This window comes from Linepithema humile, chromosome 2, assembly GCF_040581485.1.
Source record: "Linepithema humile isolate Giens D197 chromosome 2, Lhum_UNIL_v1.0, whole genome shotgun sequence".
NCBI classification, from domain to species: Eukaryota; Metazoa; Arthropoda; class Insecta; order Hymenoptera; family Formicidae; genus Linepithema; species Linepithema humile.
This window is the reverse complement of record NC_090129.1, coordinates 11,123,000-11,150,074: the sequence shown is the minus strand read 5'-3', so window position 1 is coordinate 11,150,074 and position 27,075 is coordinate 11,123,000. Positions and strand designations below refer to the sequence as shown.

General features: G+C 31.9%; 1 protein-coding gene, 2 long non-coding RNA genes and 1 pseudogene across 4 annotated transcripts; all 4 read left to right on the top strand.

Annotated features, from left to right (window-relative positions):
* Positions 1-1,249: 1,249 nt before the first annotated feature.
* LOC136997714 (uncharacterized) lies at positions 1,250-2,107 on the top strand. The gene is made up of 2 exons (XR_010888339.1): positions 1,250-1,554; positions 1,919-2,107. It is a non-coding gene; the product is annotated as an uncharacterized lncRNA (long non-coding RNA).
* A 1,963-nt stretch (positions 2,108-4,070) lies between these two features.
* LOC136997715 (uncharacterized) lies at positions 4,071-14,821 on the top strand. The gene is made up of 3 exons (XR_010888340.1): positions 4,071-4,329; positions 13,165-13,530; positions 13,636-14,821. It is a non-coding gene; the product is annotated as an uncharacterized lncRNA (long non-coding RNA).
* A 2,561-nt stretch (positions 14,822-17,382) lies between these two features.
* LOC136998154 (uncharacterized) lies at positions 17,383-26,293 on the top strand. Of its 2 annotated transcripts, XM_067350523.1 has the most exons (7): positions 17,383-17,846; positions 17,997-18,039; positions 21,781-21,993; positions 22,476-22,708; positions 23,086-23,321; positions 23,406-23,565; positions 23,844-26,293. In XM_067350523.1, the coding sequence occupies exons 5-7, from the start codon at positions 23,133-23,135 to the stop codon at positions 23,999-24,001; spliced, it is 507 nt and encodes a 168-aa protein (XP_067206624.1). In that variant the 5' UTR covers positions 17,383-17,846; positions 17,997-18,039; positions 21,781-21,993; positions 22,476-22,708; positions 23,086-23,132; the 3' UTR covers positions 24,002-26,293. The 2 variants fall into 2 exon arrangements, with proteins under 2 accessions (XP_067206624.1, XP_067206625.1); XM_067350524.1 differs by lacking the exon at positions 17,997-18,039.
* Positions 18,047-22,360, top strand: LOC136998153 (uncharacterized; annotated as a pseudogene).
* Positions 26,294-27,075: the final 782 nt, after the last annotated feature.

Below are 27,075 nucleotides of genomic sequence, written 5' to 3'. Positions count from 1 at the left end.
TTTTTGTTTCCATGTTGTGCAATATGGACTTTTAAAAAATCGTCGTATTCCGCCAATAGCTCCAAAGTTCCAAGAAAATTTCCATTGTAAAAGTTAAAAAATTGCTCATTACTACCACGAAAAGCCAATCCACATGAAGCCAATAATCTTACCACAGACAAAACTCTTTTTAACACCATACACCAATAATTTTTTTCTTTGTCAAATTGTATTTCGAGAGCTGTATCTACACGCCCTTCAATTCTAGATCTTGTTAAAAACAATCCTACCAATTTTTGATAAGAAGAAGATATTTCGTGTTGAGCAATTCTCTCTTCATGTTTCCAATCTTTAAAACCTTTATAGAAACGATTTTCTTTATCGCCAAAAAGCTTACAGTATATACAAAATATTTTCCCGCTTGTTTGAGAATATATCATCCAATCTCGTCTTCGAACTTCCATGTTTTTTAGTTTTCGGAAAAACATACTTTTTCTTGCATATCTTTTTTGAGTTCCAACAATAAGCGAGGCCGAAAAATCTAATGTATCTATGTCTTGTTTTGGCTGATTTCTTAATATATAAGTAATGGATGCATGGTCTTCTTTCCATGTTTCCGGATCTTCAATGTCAATATGGTTATCACTGATTTTAGTTTCTTCGGATATCTTTAATTTATCAGATATCGCGATATCGATAGTCAAAACGATTCGTTTTCGATCTCATTTCGTTCTGCCAATTCCGCTACATTCATGCTGTTAAGAAAAAAAAGAAAACAATAAATTTGTCCTACAATAAATGAACGATGAGATCGTGAGATCAGTTTAATTCTTTAACTGTTTAATCCTTAATCTAGTTACCCAAGAATCTAAGAGTACGAGTATGAACGATAAAAACTAAACAGTAACTTACCTTTTGACAACATTACTTACAGACACACGTCCTTGTGTTTGCGTAAAGAAATTCTCTAGTTTTAAAACTTTATCAAGCACTTCTTGTTGCTTCTTAGACTTTTCAGCATTTAATTTTTTTCTTGCACTGCCACTCAACTTTTTGTTAAACATTTCGTATTAGTTTTAGTTATTAATTATTTTTAAATTACTTTGGAGTATATAAAATGTTAATTAAACGCGCAATACAAAAAAAAATGTAAAATATCTAAAATGATCGAGGCACAACACGTTTGCCTATTATTAAAACTGCGGTGGCAGTCTGCAATAAACAACTGACAGTTTTTCCCGTCTATCGTTTTCTTGCCCGATTCTATTCTGTTGCTTAAGGGGGAACACCACGGTGACGGTTTCAAAAAATCGATTTTTTTTTTTTGCATTTTTGTGATGTTTGGAGTCTTAAAAATATGTCCCTATAATATTATGGTGAAATTCGTAACGGAACTATAGTAAATATGTCATAGAGTAGAACTTGGTCAGATGCCGCTAGTAGAACCGGTCGCGCGCTACCTGAAAAGATTCGGCAGTCCCCTTGATTGTGAAGAAAGCAAAGCAGAAACGAAGCCGAAGAACTAGCTATTGCTTCAGAAGGCACTTCATATGCACCCGGATTGGACGCACTTTGGTTCGTTACAAAATTTTATCGTTTTATATGAACCAATTAGTTGTAAAACTTTAAACGCGTTTTTCTCGAAACCACGTTTTCGTAACTGGGCGCTCTCATATCTCGGCCAATTTTTATCCGAATAACTTGAAATTTGGACAGAATGTTTACAACAAAATTGTCTTCAGTTGCACGTACGGATTTTTCAATCGGATTATTAGTTTTTGAAAAACAATTAAAGAAGTAACGAATTTTTGTTAAAAAATCGAAAACTTTTTTTTTAAACAGTGCCATTTTGTCAAAAATTATTTTATCAAAAAATCCGTACGTGCAACTAAAACTACATTCATATACTTTAAATCACAATTTAAAAAATTTATTTCAGAGCTCCCGTTCAGATGCAGCACGAGCGCCCGTGCACCCATGTTTTTTCAGACGAGGTGCACATCAATCACCATAGTTATTATAAATATGAATATTATTTTATGAAATTTTTTTGTAACATAATATAAGTATGTACTTTTAACATATATAGTTTATAAATTAAACAAACTATTAGATAATGAAAAAAAAATTCACGAAAATAGCCTTTTTTTTCGGCCGTCACCCTGGTGTTCCCCCTTAAACAAAAACCGCGAGTCAACTATATAATATAGTACGCCCCTGACGTGCCTAGCGAGCGTACAACACGTGCATAGCACGTAGACGGCCAAAGCCAAAGGCAGCCGAAATCAAGATTCATTAAATTATATTTGGACATAAAAAATTTACAAATGCAATGAAATCGCAGCTTCTTGAATCGTTGTATGATTCAAGAAGCTGCGGCGCCCCTGACGCTTCGGCGCCCAGGGGCTCAAGCCCCAAAAGCCTATAGGTAAACGCGCTACTGTCTACAGAGCATATAAAGTGTGGCCAGTGGCTTAATGAAACTTATCAGTTTAATACAATAATCTGATACAATTTCCATAAGAGATTCAGAATATTAAACTGATTTTTGAAATTGAAAATGCGCTGCGAGTTGACCCGATATTGCAGTGATTTCGGGATTTCGCCTAATAAATTTAATAAAATTAAGTTTTTTTTTTGTCTCCATAAAGCAAATATATATTATATACTTTGCATGCCTCATTTACTTCTTTTAATAAGCGAAACGAGAAATGTAAAATTGTAATGAAGTATTTAAATGCCGCTATTCCATTTAAATTGTGACGGCAGGTTCTACTCGATTTCTGCCGACAATCTGACACCAAATTACACTGCGCGGATCCTGCTCATTTTCTGCCGCCAATCTGCTGTCAACCTATGTCGACAGATTCTGCCGACAGAACACGAGCTTAATGCGGACACAGATGACACCGTATTTGCTGCAAAGTTCTGAGCGAATCTGCTCGCAAACTGCCAGCAGGCTGCTAACATTTTGTTGACTGGATATATATACAGGGTGTCCCGCGTGACTTGTCCCACCGGGAACAGGGAGGTAGATGGGATCAAAATAAATATAAAAGTCCTTTACCGTTTTACGATATTCGCAATAATAAACGAAATATTAATTTTTACATTTGGACTAATGTGAGCGCGTCGAGAGAAGCGCTCTAGCCGCTCGAGATCTAGCCCGGCCTAATCTATCATACATAAATTGGCTGCGGGCGGTGCGTTGGAGAGGTAAGAGGGGAAACGCGCCGTGGCTCGGTGCCCGGCTCACGTCTCGCTGCACCGCGCCGAGCCGGGCTAGACCTTGAGCGGCTGGAGCGCTTCTCTTGACGCGCTTCTCTCGACGCGCTCTCGTTAGTCCAAATGTAAAAATTAATATCTCGTTTATTATTGCGAATATCGTAAAACGGTAAAGGACTTTTATATTTATTTCGATCTACCTCCCTGTTCCCGGTGGGACAAGTTTCGCGGGACACTTTGTATATATATATACAGGATAATTCTTATAAGGTGACTGACGCGATTATCTGCAACCTTTGAAGTCGTATTGAAAAATTTGTCAGACAAAAGTTGTTTCGAAGGGAGTTTGAAGGAAGAAAAAAGATAAGGATATTAGTTTGACCACGAGTGGAAGCACTTTAAAGATTTAAAGGTTATTTTCATTTTTTTACATAGAACTACCGTAATTTTTTTATATAAATCGATTCCTTGCAATATTTATCGTAAAAAGTTATAAGGGTAGAATAATAAAAATTAAATAGTTTACGAGATATTTTATACTTTAGTTTGACATAATTTTACATAAACTATGAAATATCTCGTTAAATATTTATTTTTCAATTATCTTACCTCAACACTTTTATGCACAAAATAATGAGAGAAATCAATTGGTGTAAAAAAAAAGCATGGTTATCTTTAAGAAAAAATATGATATAATTTTATTTCAGCTACATATTTTTTCTTCAAGACAACTATGTGTTTTTTTAATAACAAATAAAATTTTTTGAAATTTTTCTGTTATTATTTTTGGGAAAATTAAAAATTTTTTAAAAACGTAGAAAAAAACGTTTCTTAAATTATGGTTTCAAAAACGTTTCTTATTGATGTTTGACGGTTAAAAAACATTAGATACATATAGGAAACGTATATAAAACGAGCATGTGCTACCTGGATTTACAACAGCCTTTTCAAATGGTTCAGAGGGCATTATCGTCACATGCCTAACCTGTGCTAAGATGAACGGCAAAGGCGATACTTGTGTACGTTTTCAGCACGAAAGCAGACAAGACGAATGCAGTCAACTTCATTTTAATATCTATTGGACATTGTTTGTGTATCCAGTGTATCTGACAAATAAAATAAAAGGTAAAAGATTATTTCTATAAAATTTATAATGTATTATATAAAATATTTAAATAATCTACCCATGTAGCACATGTTTATTTCAGAAACGTTTCATGAATGTTTCTTCGAAACGTTTCATAACAATTCTTAAAAACGTTTTTTTTTTTCTTTTATCCACGCGCAACAAAATGTATTTTTTCTCACGGAATTAATAAAATAATACATTCATATATATATGAATGTATTATTGTGTATACAGGATGTTTCTCGAATCGGACGTCACGATTTTTGAGATACTTCCGATCAGTACCGGTTTTACCACTAGGGTATTTATAGGGCGGTATTCATAGGGCGGTATTCATAGTCCGTTCTTATATTCAAAATCGTCTTAAGCACGGACTTATATTCGCTCTCTTCGTCACACATAGATTGTGTCTGACGAAGAGAGTGAATATACTTAGGTAGCAGATGTTCGTTTTAGAAACGTTTCACAAATGTTTTCTTCAAAACGGTTTCCTTTTATAACGGTTCTTAAAAACGTTTTTCGTTGGTTAAAATGTCAACCCGAAAAACGTTAAGAAAAACGTTATTTTTCCGACAAAAAACGTTTAAGAAACGATCAAAAAAACGTTTTTTTTATCCACGCGCGAAAAAGATGTATTTTTTCTCACGGAATTAATAACATAATACTTCCATATATATATGAATGTATTATTATGTGTGTGTATATATATACACTCACCCGAAAAAAAGCGGTACACTGAAAATGTGGGAAAAATTCATCAAATTTCAACTGACGATAACTTCGTAAATAATAAAGATAGAAAGTTCTATAAAATATGGAAATGAAGCTAAAAATCTCTACTTTAAGAATCAATTTATTTCAATGTTGCAAAATAAATTTATTGAAAATGGCGGATGACAAAGCGCGAGCATGCAAAATTGAAAAATAATGGTTCGAGTTTGCGACGGTGCACGGTATAAACAAAAAATTGTAGCTTATTGGGATCAAAAGCGTACGAAAGTACAGAGTCTCCTCTTTAAAATGCTTTTTTATGCATCTCGATACGATGATTTTTCGCCGAGAGATTCGCATTTGAAGAAAAAGGCAGATTCTTACTTCAAATGCGAATCTCTCAGCGAAAAATCATCGTATCGAGATGCATAAAAAAGCATTTTAAAGAGGAGACTCTGTACTTTCGTACGCTTTTGATCCCAATAAGCTACAATTTTTTGTTTATACCGTGCACCGTCGCAAACTCGAACCATTATTTTTCAATTTCGCATGCTTTTGCTTTGTCATCCGCCATTTTGGAGAAAGTTATCACACATTATTGCGTTATGAATTTTCGAACACTAGACATCCAAACTTTTAAAATGGTTTTTAAAAAATCCTGCTAGCTGTATTACGTGCCGAGATATTCAATTTTGAACCAGACCGAATTGCAAGAATAAGAATTCTGTGGTTATCAGCTCCGCGGTATTTTAAAACTCCAAACTCTCCTTACGGTTATAAGTGTCAATTCTGCTCTTGGCGTTACCCAGGATCAACGGCGTGGACGTGGCAGAAATCTGATCCCGTGTGCACATGTTGGCACGTGTGTATGTGTGTGTGCGTGCGTGTGTCCGTGCGTCCGTGTGTGTGTATGGTGTGTGCGTGCGCGTGCGTGCGTGCGTGCGTGCGTGCGTGCGCGTGCGTGCGTGCGTGCGTGCGCGTGCATGCGTGTGTGTGCGCGTGCACCACTGGGATAAGGACCTCATGGCTCGTTAGATCCACGATATTTTACGACTCCAAACCCTCCCGGTGGTGCGTGTACAATTGTGTGTGCGCGCGCGTATATTAATAATGGGTATGACCTCCTCGTGCGCGTATTACCTCATTCATGCGACGAGGCATACTTCTTGTTCTAATTTCAGTCTGCGTAATGTCATTCCACTCTATTTCAAGAACTCTTCGAAGTTCTGGCAATGACTGAGGAGCAGGTATATGATTTCATACTTTTCTGTTAATATTGTCCCATAGGTGTTCAATGGGATTTAAATCTGGACTCATTGCTGGCCATTCGAGTCGATTTATGCCAACTTCATCGCAGAAATCAAGCACTTTTCTCGCAACGTGCGGTCGAGCATTGTCTTGCATAAACAAAAAGTCCTCTCCGATGAAGTGCGCATACGGAACAACGTACGGTATGAGTACGTCTTCCACGTATACATCTGCGTTCATGTTTGCGTCAAAAAAGTGGAGATCTGTGTGAGCATTCGCAGAAATTCCTGCCCAAACCATTACAGAGCCACCATTGTAGCTAGGCCTCTCACTTACAGTACAGTCTGCAAATCGTTCTCCAACGCGACGGTATACTCGTTCTCGTCCGTCTGAAGAATACAGACAAAAACGAGATTCGTCGCTAAAAAGAACGGTACTCCATTCTGCATATGTCCAGCCTGCATGCTCGACAGCAAAATTGAGTCGAGTTACGCGATGGCGACGCATAAGCGAAGGTACATTTGCTGGCCTGCGCGGAAAAAGACCGTGTTCCGCTAATCTGTTTCGAATAGTGTCAACGGATACATTACATTCGCGGACATCTCTTAAATTGTTTCGAATTTGAACAGCCGTTCGATGTCTGTCTCTTAATGAATTTAAAACAATAAATCGGTCATCGTTTTCATTCGTACAACAAGGACGTCCCGAACCAGGTCTTCTTTGGACAGAATTAGTCTCCAAGTACCTAGCATAAGCACGTTGCACGGTTGACACTGATAAATCAAGTGCCTCAGCAACGTACCTTCGACTTCTCCCATCTTCAATTAACGCTACAACTTGAGCAGCTTTTTCAGGACTTATCGTCGCCATAATTGACCAATAATTTCAATGCGAAAAGATTAATTATTGTTTACTTTGACGAAGTCGTACGAATAAGTAACGCGTCTCGAAAGAAAAAGATCAAGAGAAATCAAGCACTCTTCTCGCAATGTGCGGTCGAGCATAAACAAAAAGTCAGGGCGGAGAAATCACAAAAGATCTGCAGACATCTCCTTCGGATGCAAAACAATTGATTGAAAAATAATGGTTCGAGTTTGCGACGGTGCACGGTATAAACAAAAAATTGTAGCTTATTGGGATCAAAAGCGTACGAAAGTACAGAGTCTCCTCTTTAAAATGCTTTTTTATGCATCTCGATACGATGATTTTTCGCTGAGAGATTCGCATTTGAAGTGCAGAATCTGCCTTTTTCTTCAAATGCGAATCTCTCGGCGAAAAATCATCGTATCGAGATGCATAAAAAAGCATTTTAAAGAGGAGACTCTGTACTTTCGTACGCTTTTGATCCCAATAAGCTACAATTTTTTGTTTTATACCGTGCACCGTCGCAAACTCGAACCATTATTTTTCAATTTTGCATGCTCGCGCTTTGTCATCCGCCATTTTCAATAAATTTATTTTGCAACATTGAAATAAATTGATTCTTAAAGTAGAGATTTTTAGCTTCATTTCCATATTTTATAGAACTTTCTATCTTTATTATTTACGAAGTTATCGTCAGTTGAAATTTGATGAATTTTTCCCACATTTTCAGTGTACCGCTTTTTTTTCGGGTGAGTGTATATATATATATATATATATATATATATATATATATATATATGTATATTAATGTGAAGTACACATATTTACTTTAATAAATATGTATGTACTTGATGAAAACAACGTCGAATAAACGTACTTCACCTTTATGTATGTTCAATTCTTCTTTACGTATTTCGATGACTACTGTTTCTATGTATTCGTGGATTATATTGTAAGTATTAATTAAATTATCTTAAGATCGAATAATCAAAATGATGCATAATGCTATATCGATAAATTCGTCTTTTTATGTACTACAAGAATATGGAAAGAAAAATGTATGATTCCATTTTAAAAAACATAATTTAACTTCGATTTTTTGTTAAAAAATGAACAATTTTGAAATTTTTCTTACACAAATAATTTTTTATAGGAAACCAACAAACTTTTGTTAGAAACATTTTGTTATCAGTCCATCGAAAGTATCTCAAAAACCGTGGCAACCGATTCGAGGAACTGTATACAGAGTGTCGACAATTGCTGAATCACCTCTCGGGTGTAGGTAGAGCGGGTTAAACCGAGTAGAAAAGTCCTCTACCATTTTGCGATTTTCGCAATAATTAATGGGGAATTAGTTAAAAAATATCGGCCAATTCGAGCGAGTTTAAGTGCGCAGCGAGAAGAGACCCGTGGCGGTACAGTCCACTGTTATTTGGTTACTAGGCACACGATGAAGCGTTGGAAGGAGCGCTCTACAATTGACAACGGCAACATACGAGCGGTGCTGAACGCTAGATCCTTGCGTCCTAGCGACCACGTAACAGTGGACTGTCTCTTCTCGCTGCGCGCTTAGACTCGCGGAAATTGGCCGATCTTCTTTAATTAATTTCTCATTAATTATTGCCAAAATCGCAAAACGGTAGAGGACTTTTCTACTCGGTTTAACTCGCTCTACCTACACCCGAGAGGTGATTCAGCAATTGTCGGACACCCTGTATATAAACCCAGACAGCACAAATGCTTAAAGACATCTAAAAGATGTCTAAAATTTTTTAGACATTTTTTAGTTGTCTTTTAAATATCTAAAAGACATTTGTGCTGCTTAATACGCATATACATACCCAGTCAACAAAATGTTAGCAGCTTGCTGGCAGTTTGCGAGCAGATTCGCTCAGAACTTGGCAGTAAATACGGTGCCATCTGTGTCCGCATTAAGCTCGTGTTCTGTCTGCAGAATCTGTCGACATAGGTTGACAGCAGATTGGCGGCAAAAAATGAGCAGGATCCGCGCAGTGTAATTTGATGTCAGATTGTCGGCAGAAATCGAGTAGAACCTGCCGTCACAATTTAAATGGAATAGCGGCATTTAAATACTTCATTACAATTTTACATTTCCCGTTTTGCTTATTAAAAGAAGTAAATGAGGTATGCAAAGTATATAATATATATTTGCTTTATTGAGACAAAAAAAATACTCATGTTTTCATAAATTTATTAGGCAAAATCCCGAAATCACTGCAATATCGGGTCAACTCGCAGCGCATTTTCAATTTCAAAAATCAGTTTACTATTCTGAATCTCTTATGGGAATTGTATCAGATTACTGTATTAAACTGATAAGCTTCATTAAGCCACTGGCCACACTTTATATGCACCGTAGATGAATTTTGAGTACGAATTTATATATGAAGAAATACGCCGCATAGCGGCAAACAACATCAAATTGCATTATACAGATCCTGCTCGATTTCTGCCGTCAATCTGATATCAAATTGCGTTGCGCAGGTCCTGCTCGGTTTCTGCCGCCAATCTGCTGTAATAATTCCGAGCAAATCCTATTCGGTTTCTGCTACTGATCTGCTGTCAAATTATGTCAGCAGATTTTGTAACATTTTTGCTATCATCATTTGATGTAACAGGTTTTGTATACAATCTGCAGTTTTTCTGCTGACAAAAATTTGTAGCAGACGTTTGGCAATATCTGTTTGAACAGACTTTGCTGACTGGGTATATAAATGCATTATTTTCTTAATTCCGAGAGAAGAAGCAAATTTTTTTCGTGGATAAAGGAAAACACATTTTTTTTCTTTTATTCATGAAAAAATATATATACATATATGTTCATATAAATGCAATAGTTAATATATTTTTTGCAATGTTACAATAAAATGTTACAATAAAATATCACAAATATAGTAAAATATAGTATTTAAAAAAAATTCTTATGCTAAATTATTTTTATTAATTAAATTTATAATTATGTAACTTTTATTACATTAAATTTTTAAAAGAACATTTAAACCATTATATTAAAGAAAAATATATTTAAAAAATTAAGGCACAAATAAAACTTTAAAAAATTTTCCTGTTATTATTTTTGTAAAAATAAAAAATTTTTTAAAAACGTGAAAAAACGTTTCTGAAATTATGGTTCCAAAAACGTTTCTTATAGCGTTTTCGACTAGCATAGGTTCACTCGCTTCGAGAGCAATTAAACCCAATTTCCGATTGAACATATATATTCAACCCGAAATGGTTTTAATTTAACCTAGATTCTAGTTATAAAGCAGCATTGAAGTAAAATGTCTAATCAACGTCACTTAACATTTGCTGTTACAGAGTTTTTGTTTTCATCGGACAGTTCTGATGATGATGATATAAAAATAAAAGCAAAGTTGATATGTATACAAAAAAAATACCACGCATAAATACATTAATGAAAGCAGTTGAACAATAAAATAAAAATAAAGTTAGTGATAAACGTATAACCTCACAAATCTCTATTTATGTTACAAAATAAATTAATAAGTAATGTGATAAATTTTATACAAATATAATTTTATATTCCGATTATTCCTAGGCTGCGTTTCGTAAAGCGCATATGCGCACATGTATCTATAGTATACGTTATGTATCTCTAGTACATATAGATACTGCAAGGAGAGAGGTTTGGACGCGGGGCACTTGGTGGGTAGTGACAAGTGCAAACCCATCCCACCTAAAAAGATAGAGCGACCCACGAAAAATGCACCAATAGTACCTACGCTTCTTACACCAAAAAGGAATTCGGACGATAAAGATGATGCCAAGAAAAAGAAAACAGTCATGGATGGAAAGTCGAAGGACATCAATGCCCCCTCCACCTCGAAAGAAGGCTTTGGTGGCAAGAAAAAGAAAAAGAAGGGTCATTAGGAACTTGACCTATCAGATGACTCACCCAGTGACGAAGATATGGATTGCATGGACGCGGACTTGTTTCCATTTTGATCGCTCTTTAACAAGTGAATTCTTAAGTAAGGATGCAAAACGCCTATCCCGAGTGGAAAACAATTTCTGTTTGTATCGGTCTCATGGTCATTTATTCGACAACAAGGCTTTCTACATATATTTAATTAATTAGAAGTGGTCATATGACAAATAGTTAGACTTTTTAGTTAAGAATTAGAACATTATTACTAATAGAATTAAGATATATACATTGACGTATCTATATATTTATATACAAACTTAGATGTAGGGTATTCTGTATGTGCTACTTGCATGTATCTCGTGTATATGTGAGAATTGTGCATAAGTACCTGTGATTCCTTGGACGTCCCGGTTAAACTGTTGGTGGAGGTTTATGACCACGGCTGAGGGGGGACTGCGTCATGCGCTAGCTCGTAATCCGGTTTTCCCCTCATTTTCAAGGCTATAGATGGCTAGAGGTGAGTTTTTAGCTGGTAGGCGGTCGGGATGGTTGTCGGGGTCCGGTGGATCTTCGCTCACTCCTGGCTTTGGCTTCTTGGTATTCCGTTCTGCCCGCGTGGGTTGCCTGGTCCTGGTCAGGGTGAGACGTGGTCCGTTCCCGGTTCTGCTGGAGCTCACACCGATGCAAGTCCCGGTCAAATCCAGCACTACCCTGGTTCGGGCCAGGGTGTCTTTTGAAGATTTTCTTATCTCAGAAACAAAAAAAAAAAAAAAAAAAAGTACATATAGATACATAACGTATACTATAGATACATGCGCGCATGGAGCTAGGATATATGGACAACAAGTGCGATACGATATATAGAGCGATAAGTGGTCTTATAGGCGAAGGGGGTGAAGCCTAAGCGGCAGGGGAAAATCATACAACGGCATGTTGATCGGCTAGAAAAATGGCGGTGTTATTAACCTAATCTTGGCTTTGCGCTTGCGTAATGAATAATATTCATATATTATAAATTCCGCACTCGTTTAGTTACACGGGTTACCCGTAGCCACCATCTTGGTTGACTAGTTTTCTCTTGTCCCTCTGCCCCGTTGGCTATCGCTCTGTTCATATATTCCTAGGTGCATGCATGCGCACATATGCGCTTTACGGAACGCAGCCCTAGTCTAATGGCCGGTTTATGCTTCGGTCTTAATCTTAATCTTAAGAGTTGATAACGTAGAATGCCATAAGGGCGTTTATACTTCCCTAGTCTTAATCTTAGTCTTAATCTTAATCTTGAAAAGATCCCATCTTTTAACTTTAGTTCCTAATGTCCTAAGGCCGGGCCAATGAGGTAAATCTGACGTCCGACGCAGCACGAAACCGTGCGAAATAATGGTTTTCGATCCGTGTATATTTAAAAAATTGTTCCTGATCGTATTCAATATTCAGCATATCTTTCATTAAAGAAAAGAAATGACCAGTTTCGTGTCTTTTTCGATTCAGTGGCCGAACAGCGTATCTCCGTGGTTTTCTTTTATTTTTTTTTTAATTTCTTAATAATACACATGCTGCATAGGCACTTGATAACAAAAGTGCCATTCCAAACATTAAAGTTTTTTGCCGCTGACGATTCATTTTAACATTCACTATAATTTGCAGCACCGGGATCTATTACAATTTGTGGTTAGGTTAGGTTAGGTTTTGTTACATTTGCACATGCGTAGTCCGAATTTCCAGGGAAGCATAAACGAGTCCTTAAGATTAAGTTAAGACTAAGACTAAGATTAAGATTAAGACCGAAGCATAAACCAGCCATAACCTTTATCTCCGCCGAAGAGATTTTGCTGACATTTTGTTCTCTCATTTAAAGCATATTAATATAAAATATATATTAACATTATAAGTGGAACCCAGTAACCCCGGGATGAAACTTGTAACGTCATTATTCGCTCTCGGAGCGAGTAAACCTGTGTCAGTCGAATACGTTATTATTAATGCTTGACGGTTAAAAAACATTAGATACATATAGGAAACATATATGAAACGAACATGTGCTACCTAGGTTAATACATTCCAGCCCTAATATATACAATAATAATTATATTTGCAGTTGTACGAAAAATGGCAAAATTGATGCAAGAAAGAAGCATTAATTTTACGCCTAATGAAATATTGACTTTAATAGAAATTATAAAAAAATATAAAGACATCATTGAGTGCAAAACAGCTAATAGTACTACATGGCAAGAAAAAGATGAGTGTTGGTCCAAAATAACTGATGAATTAAATTCTCGCTGTGGAGTGATTCAACGAAAAAAAAAAGCGTAAAAATGAAATATGAAAACATGAAAAATAATATAAAGAAAAAATTATCACAAAACAAAATAGAAACTACTGGCGAAGGATATATACTATAAAAATACAGCGACTTACTCCTGCGGAAGAAATTCTTCTATCTGTTTTAACTTCAAAAAAAGTAAAAACATGTGACATTAATGATAATATTATAAAATAACATCTATTAACTTTACAATAACGTTTAGTTTTTATATTAATTTTTAACTTCTCTATAAATTTATAGGCAGAAGATATACTTGTTTCAAGAGATGTAAACAACTGCGCTTCGAGAATAATCTCCAATTCAATAGAAAATGTATCGAAATCTGTTGTAAACAATGATACTGTGAAATTAGCAAATAAAGAATTAATACAATTACAAAAATTAACATTACAAATAACGGCGGTAAAAATAGGTATACAAACAAAAGAAAAAAATAAGAATCTTCAAAAAGAAATTTTACAAATAGAATTAGAAAAAGCCAAAGAAAAATTACAACTAATAAACTTAGATGTGCAATTGAAAGAATTAGAAGTAAAGAAAAAAAAACAAGAATTTATAAAACTATTAAATGAATATATATCAGAAGTGGAGGATAAGTCGGATTAATCGGATAAGAAAGAACTTCTGATCCAAACATAATAGGAGAAAGTCAAGTTTCTACTGTTGGCGCATTGAGGTAAATTTTCTCTTTATTATTCGTTATTTCTAATTTTTTCTGTTTTAATCGACATATCCCATAACACACAATATTGTATAAATATTCTATGTTGCATCAAATATATTTTTATGAAAATATTTTCGAAGAAATCATTTATATATGTCTGTAGAATATTCTTGTTTATAAAGAATATTCTATAAACCTGCCCAGAATATGTTAAAATCAGTAGTAGGAATATATTGTTTACATATTCCATAAATGTTCAATGAATATTCTAATGTACTGAAGATGTACATAGATGGCGTCCAGAATGCATACCAAATAATATATACCCAATAATTATACCCAAATAATAAACACATTCTATAAACATTCTATAAAATGTTTATTTGTATCTAACAAATGTAGTAATAATAAAGGTAATAAAGAAATAATATATTTCAGATTTCTATTGTGCATACAAGCTTCTATTATTGCATCACCGATCATACTAATCAAAAATGCACATATTGATTAAAAAAAGAGATAAAAAATGAAAATATATGTTCCAGGTAGCACATGTTTGTTTCAGAAACGTTTTACAAATGTTTCTTCGAAACGTTTTATAACGGTTCTTAAAAATGTTTCTCGTTGGTTAAAATGTCAATTCGAAAAACATTAAGAGAAACGTTATTTTTCCGACAAAAAACGTTTGAGAAACAATTTTCAAAAAATGTTTTTTTTTATCTACGCGCGAAAAAGATGTATTTTTTCTCATGGAATGAATAAAATAATACATTCATATATATATGAATTTATTATTGTGTATATATGAAGAAACTTTATAAGATTATAATGTTAAATTTTCAAAATTTGCAAAAGTTTGAATTATTATTAAGATTTTTAAAAACTTAATTTTGGTCCGTTTTACCCCATAGGTGGGGTAAAATGGACCATCCCATGGGGTAAAATGGACCAAGCCGAGATAATATGGATCAAGAAATAATTTAACTGATCAACTCAAAATCAAAACTATATAGTATTTATTAAATATTTTTGAATAAGAATAGAAATTGGTCCGTTTTACCCCATTTAAATTGGTCCATTTTACCCCACATGACAACATTAATATTATCTTATTTTTATTTACCTGTATCAAAATTATTTTTTAAATGTAACTGATGAAATATTACTTCTCAATAACCAGAAATATGGAACTTGTAGAAAAATTTAAAAATATTAAGTTTTGCAATCTTAGTCACTTAAAATGTAATACTAAGAAATTAGATCACGAGATCTATTTGCAAGAATTTGACGTTTCTTTATAAATAACTTACGATAGTCTTATGATATAATGACGTAATTTTTAAACAGTTAAAAAGCATCAAAAAGGAAATTAATTTTATGTTTATCCAGCAGATAGAGGTACTTACTAATAAGATCTAGCAAATGGTACCATTTTACCCCGCGGTCCGTCTTACCCCACCTTCCCCTACAATATATATGTATACAGGGTGTTCCATTTTAATTTAGACAGCGTAATATCTCGAAAACAATGCGTTATCAAAAAAAATATTTCAAATAAAAGTTGTAGGGTTTAGAGGAAGAAAAAAAATAAGGATATTAGTTTGATCTCGAATGAAAGCACTTCGGAGATTTGAAGGTCATCTTTATTTTTTTAAATAGAACTATTCTAATTTTTTTATATAAATCGATTCCTCGCAATATTCATCATAAAAAGTTATAAAGGTAGGATGATCAAAAATTAAATAATTCACAAGATATTTTATTCTTTAATTTGACATAATTTTACATAAACTATGAAATATCTCATTAAATATTTATTTTCAATTATCTTACCTCAACACTTTTATGCATAAATTAATGAGAGGAATCAATTGGTGTAAAAAAAACACATAGTTATCTTCAAGAAAAAATATGATATAATTTTATTTTAGCTACATATTTTTTCTCTTCAAGACAACTATGTGTTTTTTTAATAACAAATAAAATTTTTTAAAATTTTTCTGTTATTATTTCTGTAAAAATAAAAAATTTTTTAAAAACGTAGAAAAAACGTTTCTTAAATTGTGGTTCCAAAAACGTTTCTTATTGATGCTTGATGGTTAAAAAACATTAGATACATATAGGAAACGTATATGAAACGAGCATGTGCTACCTTTTTATTGTATACAGGCTCTATCATATTGAAAGGATTATTACAACAAAATGTATACGTAAACTTTTTAACATCCCACACGGAACAAAAACCTCTAATGGATGTCCACTAGATGTCCATCATGAAGATTCAAAACCTCTATTAGACGTCCATGTAACCTTCTATAGATGTCTACTAGACATTCACAGTTCCGCATTACATACATACCTCCATTCGACATCCATTAGATATATTCATAGGTATCATGTGTAACAATCATAGATATTCCATAGATATTTCATGGAACTTTGATGGATAAATGATAAACATTAATTGGAGGTCGTATAAATTCATTATGGATGCTTTGTCCACAAAAATTAAGAGATTAAATTATCATTTATAAATTGTTAAATTTACATTATTTACTCATTTTTATGTGTGTACTAATTGTACCAAATACAAAAAATATATTTTATAAAAAAAATATATATTGGTTGTTTTTAATATAATTATTTACACAAAGAGGAAAATGAATAAATAAAACATATCCAACAATTTATGTTAATAATTTATGTTAATAATAAATAATAATTAATAATTAATAATTATTAATTAATAATTTTCCCGAATTCTCCTGAATTCTCCTTGCTGATCACAATAATGTGTAACGTTTAACAGTCCACAGCTCGAAAAAGAAAGAAGCGCATAGCAACGCGATTTAACATCCCATACAGCAAGGAATATGCTAGAAATGTGCTATAAACATTCTATGAATATTCTAATATTCCACGGGTCATTCGGAATATTCTATAAAAGTTTTATGAATATTTCATGAAATTTTGTTTATTCGGAATATGTATAGAATATTCTATAAATATTCTTAAAAATGTAGTATATTTAGAAAATGCTTGGAATGTTCTATAAATATTCTGATAAATATAGAATATTTGGAATATTCATAGAATATTCTATAAATATTTTAAGAATATTTATAGAATATTCTATGGATATTCTGAGAAACTTTTCTAGAACTTGCTATGAATATTTTGAGAATATCTTATGAATATTCCAATCAATGTAAAATATTTAGATTAGAATGTTTATCAGAATATCGGAATATTTATAGAATGTTTTTTTTTTTTTTTATATTCTTAAAATATTCCTAGAATATTTTATATATATTCTGATAAATATATTTAAGATCTTTTCTGATTATTCCGAGAATATTTAAAGGGTATTGTAACGTTGTTACTCGAGAAATTACTACTATTTCTCGGGCCTAAATTGGTTGGACGGATCTCTGTATCGATGCAAGATCGACCGTGATTTATGATTCTTGTCAGAGCTGTTAAATTGAAGACCCGAGAAATGAGCTACTGAACGCATATACAATCGAGAATCGTTTACATGGCTGCGCAGAGCGCTTTGTGCATCGCACGTATGCAATTTTCACTTGTGTGTGCATTCAATTGTTCGTTGCTCATGTCTTCAATCTGGCAGCTCTGGTCTTTCTTGTTGCGTTCCGGCCGCTGTATCGAACACATACATATCTTGCGTTGGTTACTGCTGTTTCCGATCCTGAGTTTCCGCGACCAACGCTCGACTGCCTCCTGCCGTAAAGAGAGACGAAAAGAGACGACAGAAGGCAATGTAACGGTGAGATTGCCTCTTCATTAATTGTGTAATAATGTGCCTCTTCTGGGTTAATGGTCGTTATCTTTATCGCGTAACAATCTTTCACTCTTCCGCTAAATCTACTTCATATTTTATGAATTTGTGTGTTTATGTTTTTAATTTTTATTTCAGATATTTTATATAACGGAAAACTAATACACGCATTAATAATTCGGTAATGTACCATATAATATCTATAAAATAATATTATTTTAACTTTTCTTGTAAATTTTCAATTAATTTCTAATTAATAGTTATAAGTTTACATAAATCTTTACTAATTTAATTAATACTCACCTATAAATATGCCTAAAATAAAAATTAAGTCTAAGAGACATTTCAATCGAAAAATAGGCGACAATGTGAAAGCGTCGTTGGTTTTAATTGAGTTACAAAGCCATACCAACCCAATTAAATCGACCAACATTATTTATTCGAGCAATAAAGTGATAAGTATCGAAGATATAAATAATGTGAATATTGATACACAAAGTCCTGGCTTTCAGTCAATTAATGTATCATTAAGTAAAGAGGTTCGCGAAAATGTTACTGAATTAAATTGTCATGTTAACAATATCGAAGAAAGTTTTCCGAATAATATATTAAATAATTCTATGGCATCTTCAAATAGCGTTGATAATAATAGGGACATAATGAATAGTAATAATGATTTAATATCCACTTGCACCAAAAATGAAGATACATCATTGCGAAAAAAATTAGCATCGTGGGCCATAGAAGAAAATATTACTCAAAATAGTTTTAGAAAGCTTTTAAAAATTCTCCGAAATGAAAATGATTTGACCGCATTTCATAATTTACCAAAAGATCCGAGAACAGTGTTATTTACTCCAAGCGATCTTGCTTCTGTAAAAATGGGTATCGGTTCTTTTTATTACTTTGGGATTGCACAGTCAATTAATATATTAATTACTCAATGTGATCTATTCCTTCCTAATTGTATATCTTTTGAATTAGCCGTAAATATAGATGGTTTGCCTATTAGTAAAAGCAGTTCAAATTGTTTGTGGCCAATATTAGTTCAAATAAAGTCTATTGAAGTTTTGAAAAAATATGTTTTAATGGTAGCCCTGTATCATGGTTATGGTAAACCGAAAAACCCAAATAAATATTTAAAAGAATTTGTAAATGAAGCAATTTACTTGATTACTAATGGAATTTTTATCAACAATCAAAAATATGATTTTAAAATAAAAGTTATAATATGTGATGCGCCCGCTAAATCTTATATTTTAAATATAAAAAACCATACCGGTTATTATAGTTGCACTAAATGCAAGGCAGAAGGTTGTTGGGTTAATAATATATTGTGCTTTCCACAGACAAATATTATAAAGAGAACAAATGTTGAATTTAGACAACAACATGATGAAGATTATCACAAAGGGATAACTATTTTGACGAATTTGTCTCATTTTCATTTGATTAAAGATATTACATTAGATTACATGCATCTTATTTGTTTAGGAGTGATGAAAAGATTGATTACACATAAAAAATATGATTGGGTTTTGGGTAAACAACTGTATAAGCTTTCATATGGGCAAGTAGAATTGATTTCAAATAAAATCAAAAACTTAAATAAATATATTCCTGTTGAATTTCCACATAAAGGTAGATCGCTTGAAGAATGTTCTCGTTTCAAAGCAGCGGAATTTAAACTCATATTATTATATACAGGACCTGTAATTTTCAAACAAATTCTTTCAAAAAATAATTATTATTATTTCTTGACATTACACGTTGCTACTCTAATAATGTGCAGTAACAAATTCTGCAAAATAATAGACATAAATGTGGTGAATTATGCAAAAAATCTAATGAAATGCTTTGTTGAAACAAGTATCGATATTTATGGCCAAGATTTTGTTTCTTATAATGTAGATAATTTGTTACACATACATGAGGATGTCATACGATTTGGCAATTTAAATGAATTTTCAGTTTTCCGTTCAAAAATTATATAATACAATTTTAAAAAATGATAAAAAAAAAAGAAAAACCATTTGAACAAATAATACGGCGTGTTTCTGAATATAATAATATTTCAAGATTAAAAAATCATTCTGAAAATAATATTGTTGCCAAAGAACATTATAACGGACCCTTATTACCAAATTGTTTAGGTCAATATAAAGAATTAAAATTAAATTCCTGTACTTTCAAATTAAACACTGCTGATTGTTATGCACAAATGTTTGATAATGACATTGTTAAAATATGCAACATAACATACTGTAATAATATTATTTGTATTATTGGACAAACGTTTCTCGACAAAAAATCATTTTTTATGAAACCTTCTGCAATTCTAGGTATTTATACTGTAAACCTTGACAAACTTAGTCGTTTAAAAATATATTCATTATTAGAAATTAAATGCAAATCAATGTTGTTGCCATATAAAGATAATAATGCAGTAATTTTTCCTTTGTTGCACATGTAAATAATTTTAATATTTTCATACTTTTTTGTAATAAGTTCCCTCAAAGTGCAAAAGCAATAAGTTTCAACTAATTAATTAATTATTAAAATTATTAAAATTTATCAATTATTTGTATCTCATTAAGTTCTACCCATTTCTGATAAGCACTATGTAACGGCGGCGGTAATGGTTTACTGGTTGCATTGGCTGTTATCATTTCATAGCGTTTACCAAAAACGTTGCTAGGGTATTAACACTTTGAAGTGTTAAATAACGTATTATTAACTTGATTGTAAATCTAAGACGAGATTTTAATTTATTATCTATTCCTAAATATTTAATTTTATTGGCTAATGTTGCAGTCATAATATTTGTATAATTTTTACTTATATTATACTCTAAAATATTTATGTCAATAGTATGTCAATGTCACATATATTATAGAGGGCACCTTATTGAGTAATCTTTAACAGGTTTTAGCCATCGATCAAGTCTGACAAGTCATACTGTTTAATGTTTATCCATATTGTAAGCAGTTTGTTCATCTATTCGTGTATAAATCTTCGTACATTTTGCATTCTTTTCGTCTAATATTAAAGAATTTTACGAAATAAAATACGTCATTTCAATAAAAACAGTCTTTGTTTTTGAGTATCTCGATTCCATTATATTATTGTACTTTGAATTTGTCTTCATCAGTCACAAATTGATTTTAAAGTTTTAGATCATTTCCTATTTCCTTTCAAAGATCTTTAATGCCAACTATTTTTATACATGGATTTTTAAGTTTTATTTTATAAACGCCGATTGATGCAATCATATCTATCTTGTAAGCATTCTTTTAGTTTCATATTATCAATTTCATTATTTATTTTTATTACTATTTTATTTTCTCAAATACTTGTTACATTTTTAATATTAATTTTTAGTTCTGCTAGTTTAACTTTTGATCGTACTTCTTGTTTCGTTGCATCATTATTTTATTTTTTATTATTTAGTTTAATATTATTAACAGAATATTTACATATTTTTTTTTTATGTATGTTATTTATGTTTTCCATGTTGCTTACTGCATTGTCATAAAAATTTTATTGTTTAACAGATTGCTTTGAATATTTATGAAAGTAATAATTTCTTCTATTTGGGTTTTAAGCGTGCGACTCTTAAATCGCATACTTTTTACGTATCTTTGTATCGTATTATGATATGTGTAGATATATGTAAATATGTTCCCAATTTGATACAGAATGAAAAGGCGACAGGCTCGTGCAACTTGTCTATGTTGCCATATCATCTCTTTAAGCAAAATACCGACATTGAGCTGATCAAGCTCATTGTGTATCATTGTGTCCAGCTTTTGATACGCAATATTGCAATCAGTCCCATTTTAACTGTGATGATATGATACGAATAACAAATCCGTACGTAGCTGAACTTTATTCTGCCTGAACATGCTATTTGCACTTTCAGAAATATGGCATGGTGCGTTTGCCATTTTCAAATAGATGACTCAAATAGATGACTCTGTAGAAGTTGTTCCAAATAATTGGATAACTAGTAAAAGGCAATGTGTGTGGCCATTGACGACAAAATTATCTAAATTATCTGAGCTTATTAAAAAAAAAAAAGAAATTCCAAAAGATGATTGGAAAACAATGAGTATCAGAGTTTTAAGACGATATGGTAAATATTACATCAAAATACTTTAATATATTTAAATTGCAATTTCTTGTGCTTATATATTTTTAAAAATTTGTATATATTTTTTATAACTTAAATAGTAAAACAGAATAAATATAACAATAAGGTTGAAACAATTGTAACAGTTTAGATCTTGTACAATTAGTTATGGAAAAATATATTTTGAAATATATAATAAGTTTAAAATTCTATTATATAGTTACCTATAATAGAAAATGTAGTTTAATTTTATGCACTTTTTTCTACGTAATTATAAATATGCACTTAACACTTTATAAAGTTTGATATATTTAATTAATAGATAAATGTTCGTATTTTGTCTATATTCGTATGATTTTGACTTTTAGTTTATTTATTAAAAATTAATAGAATAGTAAATATAACTTTACTATATAAATGAGATTTTTAAAGAAAAAATTTTTATCAAGTAACTATAACTTAACTATATATTATATTTTTTCTAGACGACTATAAAACAGCTCAAAGAAAATGCAAAACAGCATTGGATAGAGATAATCTTTCATCACTATCTGAATCTGTTGAATATAGAAAAGGACTTCGTGTACCGAAACCTAAAAGAAAATACAGTATATAGACACTGATACGGAAAACGAGTGTAGCGAAAAGGAATTATCCATTAATTTTCCGACATATAAAGCAGATAAAACTGTATTTTCACCAAATTCGGCACATAAAAGTACGGTTAATTAAGTGAAAAAATTATGAAGAATTTTGACGTTAGTTTTCTAAGAAGTTTTCTTTTTAGATTCAGCTAATAAAGCACATAGCAATAAATCGAATCATAATGTTTACCAATTTGGCGAAAGCAAAAAGCAACATTCTAATAATATTTTAGCTGAAATCCATACTAATTTTCAAAAACACGCAAATGAAATGAAAGGTAATATGTATGGAGAAAATATGTTCTATATATGGAGAAAATATGTTTCAGTGCATATTACAATGCATATTGCTATGCATACTTTTTAATTCATTTGCAACAACAATTCGTAAAATGTGCTAAAATTCTGTATTCTGTATTTAGTATTCATTTATATGTTTTAAATTTTTTAGAATTTCAACGCCAAGTTCTACAACACCTACATAGCATTAATGGCCGAATGGGAGAATTAAATGACCACGTAGAATCATTAAAGCAGCCTAATTTTCCCGTTGATCAAGAAAATGGTAATCAAAATATCACAAGTGTACTCTCATTACAATGCATTGAAAGTTTGCCAGTGAAATCAAACATCGAGTTTCAAGAAATTGAGAGAACTTTACAAGATAAACAAATATTCCATGACGTGGTAAAATGATTGTTATAATACTAAAATTATATTACTATAATTATATAAATGAATATACATATATTTTATATGATAATCTTTTAGGCTACAGAATTGTCAAAAATGGGCGGTAGTAATCTACGAATCATTGTCAAGAAAGTGATGTGTCGAATTTTAACACCCGAAATTGGAAGAGAATATAGCTGGGAGGGGCATAAGGAAAACCTGATTTTTAAGGATTTAATTTTGGCGAAATTAGTCCTTAGTAAGTATTGCAAATTTTATCTTAATTTCTATATTATGTTTAGAAAAGTTATGTTTAAAAAGGTTATATCTTATTTTATGTGTTAAACTAATTAATATATTTATAAATTAATTAAAAATATTTAAACCACCCTGTGTGGTGCAATGTTTTAGTGAAATCTATTTGTTTAGAAATGTTTTAATTACAATGGAAAATAAGAGAAATTTCAAAGAAATTTGCTAGCTAGATACCTATTTGAAAAAAAAAAACAATCAAAATAATGTTCCTTATCATTTCAGAATCCGTCAGACTCACCACAATGAAAAGTCATGTAAATATAACAGATGATGAAATTATCAACGTCATTAAAATTTGGTTGGTAAAAGCCAAATTAAAAACAAAACAACCAGTACAGCCAAATGAAGCTAATCGTTCAACGTGTGATAGCGAACATTAAAAATGTTAAAAGTTCCTTGAAGTACCGCCTTAAAATACAAATTTAAATTGGGAATATTCCAGAAGTGTTCTATAAATATTGTACGATGTCTCAATAAATATTCCTTAAATTTTCTATAAATATTCTTTAATGATCTACTAATGTTTTATGAATATTCCTGAATAGTAAAAAAATTGGGTATATTTCAGGAATGTTCTATGAATATACTTTAGAATATTCGTGAATAACCTATAATTGTTCTATAAATGTACATAAAACGTTTGAATGTGCAAAGAACATGCGATATCCCGCTTTGAATGTTTCTAGAAAAATCTATAAATGTTCTATAAATATTCCCAAATATTTAAAAAAATACAGAATATTCAGAAATATTCATAAAACTTTTGCAGATTATTCGAGAATATTTATAATAATTTCTAGGGACATTCAAAGCGGGACATCACATGTTCTTTGCACATTCATAGAATACTCATAGGATATTCATGAATATTCTAAAGAATATTCGTAGAACATTCATAGAATATTCCATGCTGTATGGGATCGACGATGTCTTAACAACCCAGTCAACAAAATGTTAACAGCCTGCCGGCAGTTTGCGAGCAGATTCGCTCAGAACTTGGCAACAGATACGGTGCCATCTGTGTCCGCATTAAGCTCGTGTTCTGCCGGCAGAATCTGTTGACATTGGTTGACAGCAGTTTAACGGCAGAAAACGAGTAGGATCTGTGCAGTGTAATTTAATGTCAGATTGGCGGCAGAAATGGAGCAAAATCTGCGCAGTGCAATTTGATGTTGTTTGCTGTTATGCGGCATGTTTCTTCATATATAAACTCGTACTCAAGATTCATCTACAGTGCATATAAAGTGTGGCCAGTGGCTTTAATTAAGCTTATCAGTTTAATACAATAATCTGATACAATCCTTATAGGAGATTCAGAATATTAAACTGATTTTTGAAATTGAAAATTCACCGCGAGTTGACCCGATAGTGCAGTGATTTCGGGATTTGGCCTAATAAATTTATTAAAACATAAGTATTTTTTGGTCCCAATAAAGCAAATATATATTATATACTTTGCATACCTCATTTACTACTTTTAATAAGCGAAACAAAAAATTAAAATTGTAATAAAGTATTTAAATGCCGCTATTCCATTTAAATTGTGATTAAACTGCGTTACACAGATCCTGCTCGATTTCTGCTGTCAATCTGATATTAAATTGCGTTGTGCAAATCCTGCTCGGTTTCTGCCGCCAATCTGCTGTAATAATTCCGAGCAAATCCTACTCGGTTTCTGTTACTGATCTGCTGTCAAATTATATCAGCAGGTTTTGTAACATTTCTGCTGATATTCTGCTATCACCATCTGATGTAACAGGTTTTGTATATAATCTGCAGTCTTTCTGCTGACAAAAATATGTAGCAAACGTTTGGCAATATCTATTCGAACAGACTTTGCTGACTGGGAATATTCGTTGCTATGGATACTTCTATCATACATCGGTAACCGATGTCTAATAGACATCCATGATGGATTTATAGATGTCATTTGTCATGGAAATAATATGGGTTTCTAATAGAAATCTATCTAATATCCACCATAGAGATAGATATAGTATAGAGTTATGGAGATTGTATGGACGTCCATTGGATGTCATGTTTCGTGTGGGAATTTACTACATCTCGTTGTAGACGTAAAGAAATTTGATCTTTTGGATAAATTTAGTGCATTTAAATTTGAAAATTATATGTCTGCATTGGAAAGACTTATTCATAAAAAATCATTGCAATAATTAACAAGAAGATTTGTAGAAATTGAGATGATACACAATCATAAAGTGTTCAATATGTCCCAGATAACACAATATTGTATGAATATTCTATGTTGCATCAAATATATTTTTATGAGAATATTCTCGAAGAAAGCATTTATATATGTCTGTGGAATATCTTTGTTCATAAAGAATATTCAATAAATCTGCCCAGACCCACACGGAACAAAAACCTCTAATGGATATCCACTAGATGTCCATCATGGAGATTCGAAACCTCTATTAGATATCTATGTAATCTCCTATAGATGTCTACTAGACATCCACAGTTCCGCATTACATACTTCCATCCATTAAATATATTCGTAGATATCATATGGAGCAATCATAGATGTTCCATAGATATTTCATAGAGCTTTGATGGATTGTAGTTTCAATTCGTCATTAATAAAATTATTTGGAAGTAAAGTCACAAATATGATTGCGAGATAGTCTTGTTTATGTAGGTGTTAACAGAATGTCATGACTGTGAGACAGTCGAGAACTGTGAGACAGTCGAGAATATGGTGACATTCTGTTAACACCTACATAAACAAGACTATCTCGCAATCACATTTGTGACTTTACTTCCAAATAATTTTATTAATGACGAATTGAAATTACAATCTTTCTACTAAACAGATTTGTAACGTTAGCACTGAAGATGGATGAATGATCAGCCGAAACATTTGACATCGACGATGCCCTAACAATATTCGTTACTATGGATACTGATACTTCTATCAAACATCGATAACAGATGTCTAATAGACATTTATGATGGATTTATATCGTCATTTATCATGGAAATAATATAGATTTCTAATAGAAACCTATCTAATATCCATTGTAGAGATAGATGTAGTATGGAGTTATGGAGATTATATGGACGTCCATTGGATATTATGTTCCGTGTGGGAAATATGTTAAAATCAGCAATAGAAACATATTGTTTACATATTCCATAAATGTTCACTAAATATTCAAATGTACTGAAGATGTACATATAGATGACGTTCAAAATGCATAGTAGAAAATAGATCAAAATTCAACTTGTGTCAATTTCATTTCCATTCCACTTCCGATCAGCACGTGCATTAATAGTTACGCAGTTAGTCTTGATTAGTCTGTACAATTCAAACCGCAATTATAATTAATACAAAGATTTAATTAATCCAAAGGTAAGTTTAGATTTTAAAAGTTTTTTAGTAAAAATGGTTGCTTAAAATAATAGATTCTTTAACCTAACCCTAACATAACCT

What these genes read in the sequence shown, in the direction of transcription:
- LOC136998154 (XM_067350524.1), top strand. Translation starts at nt 23,133, where the DNA reads ATGGGAGAATTAAATGACCACGTAGAATCATTAAAGCAGCCTAATTTT. An exon ending in AACAAATATTCCATGACGTG is followed by an intron (nt 23,322 to 23,405) that starts GTAAAATGATTG and finishes ATAATCTTTTAG; the next exon opens with GCTACAGAATTGTCAAAAAT. An exon ending in TTTGGCGAAATTAGTCCTTA is followed by an intron (nt 23,566 to 23,843) that starts GTAAGTATTGCA and finishes TTATCATTTCAG; the next exon opens with AATCCGTCAGACTCACCACA.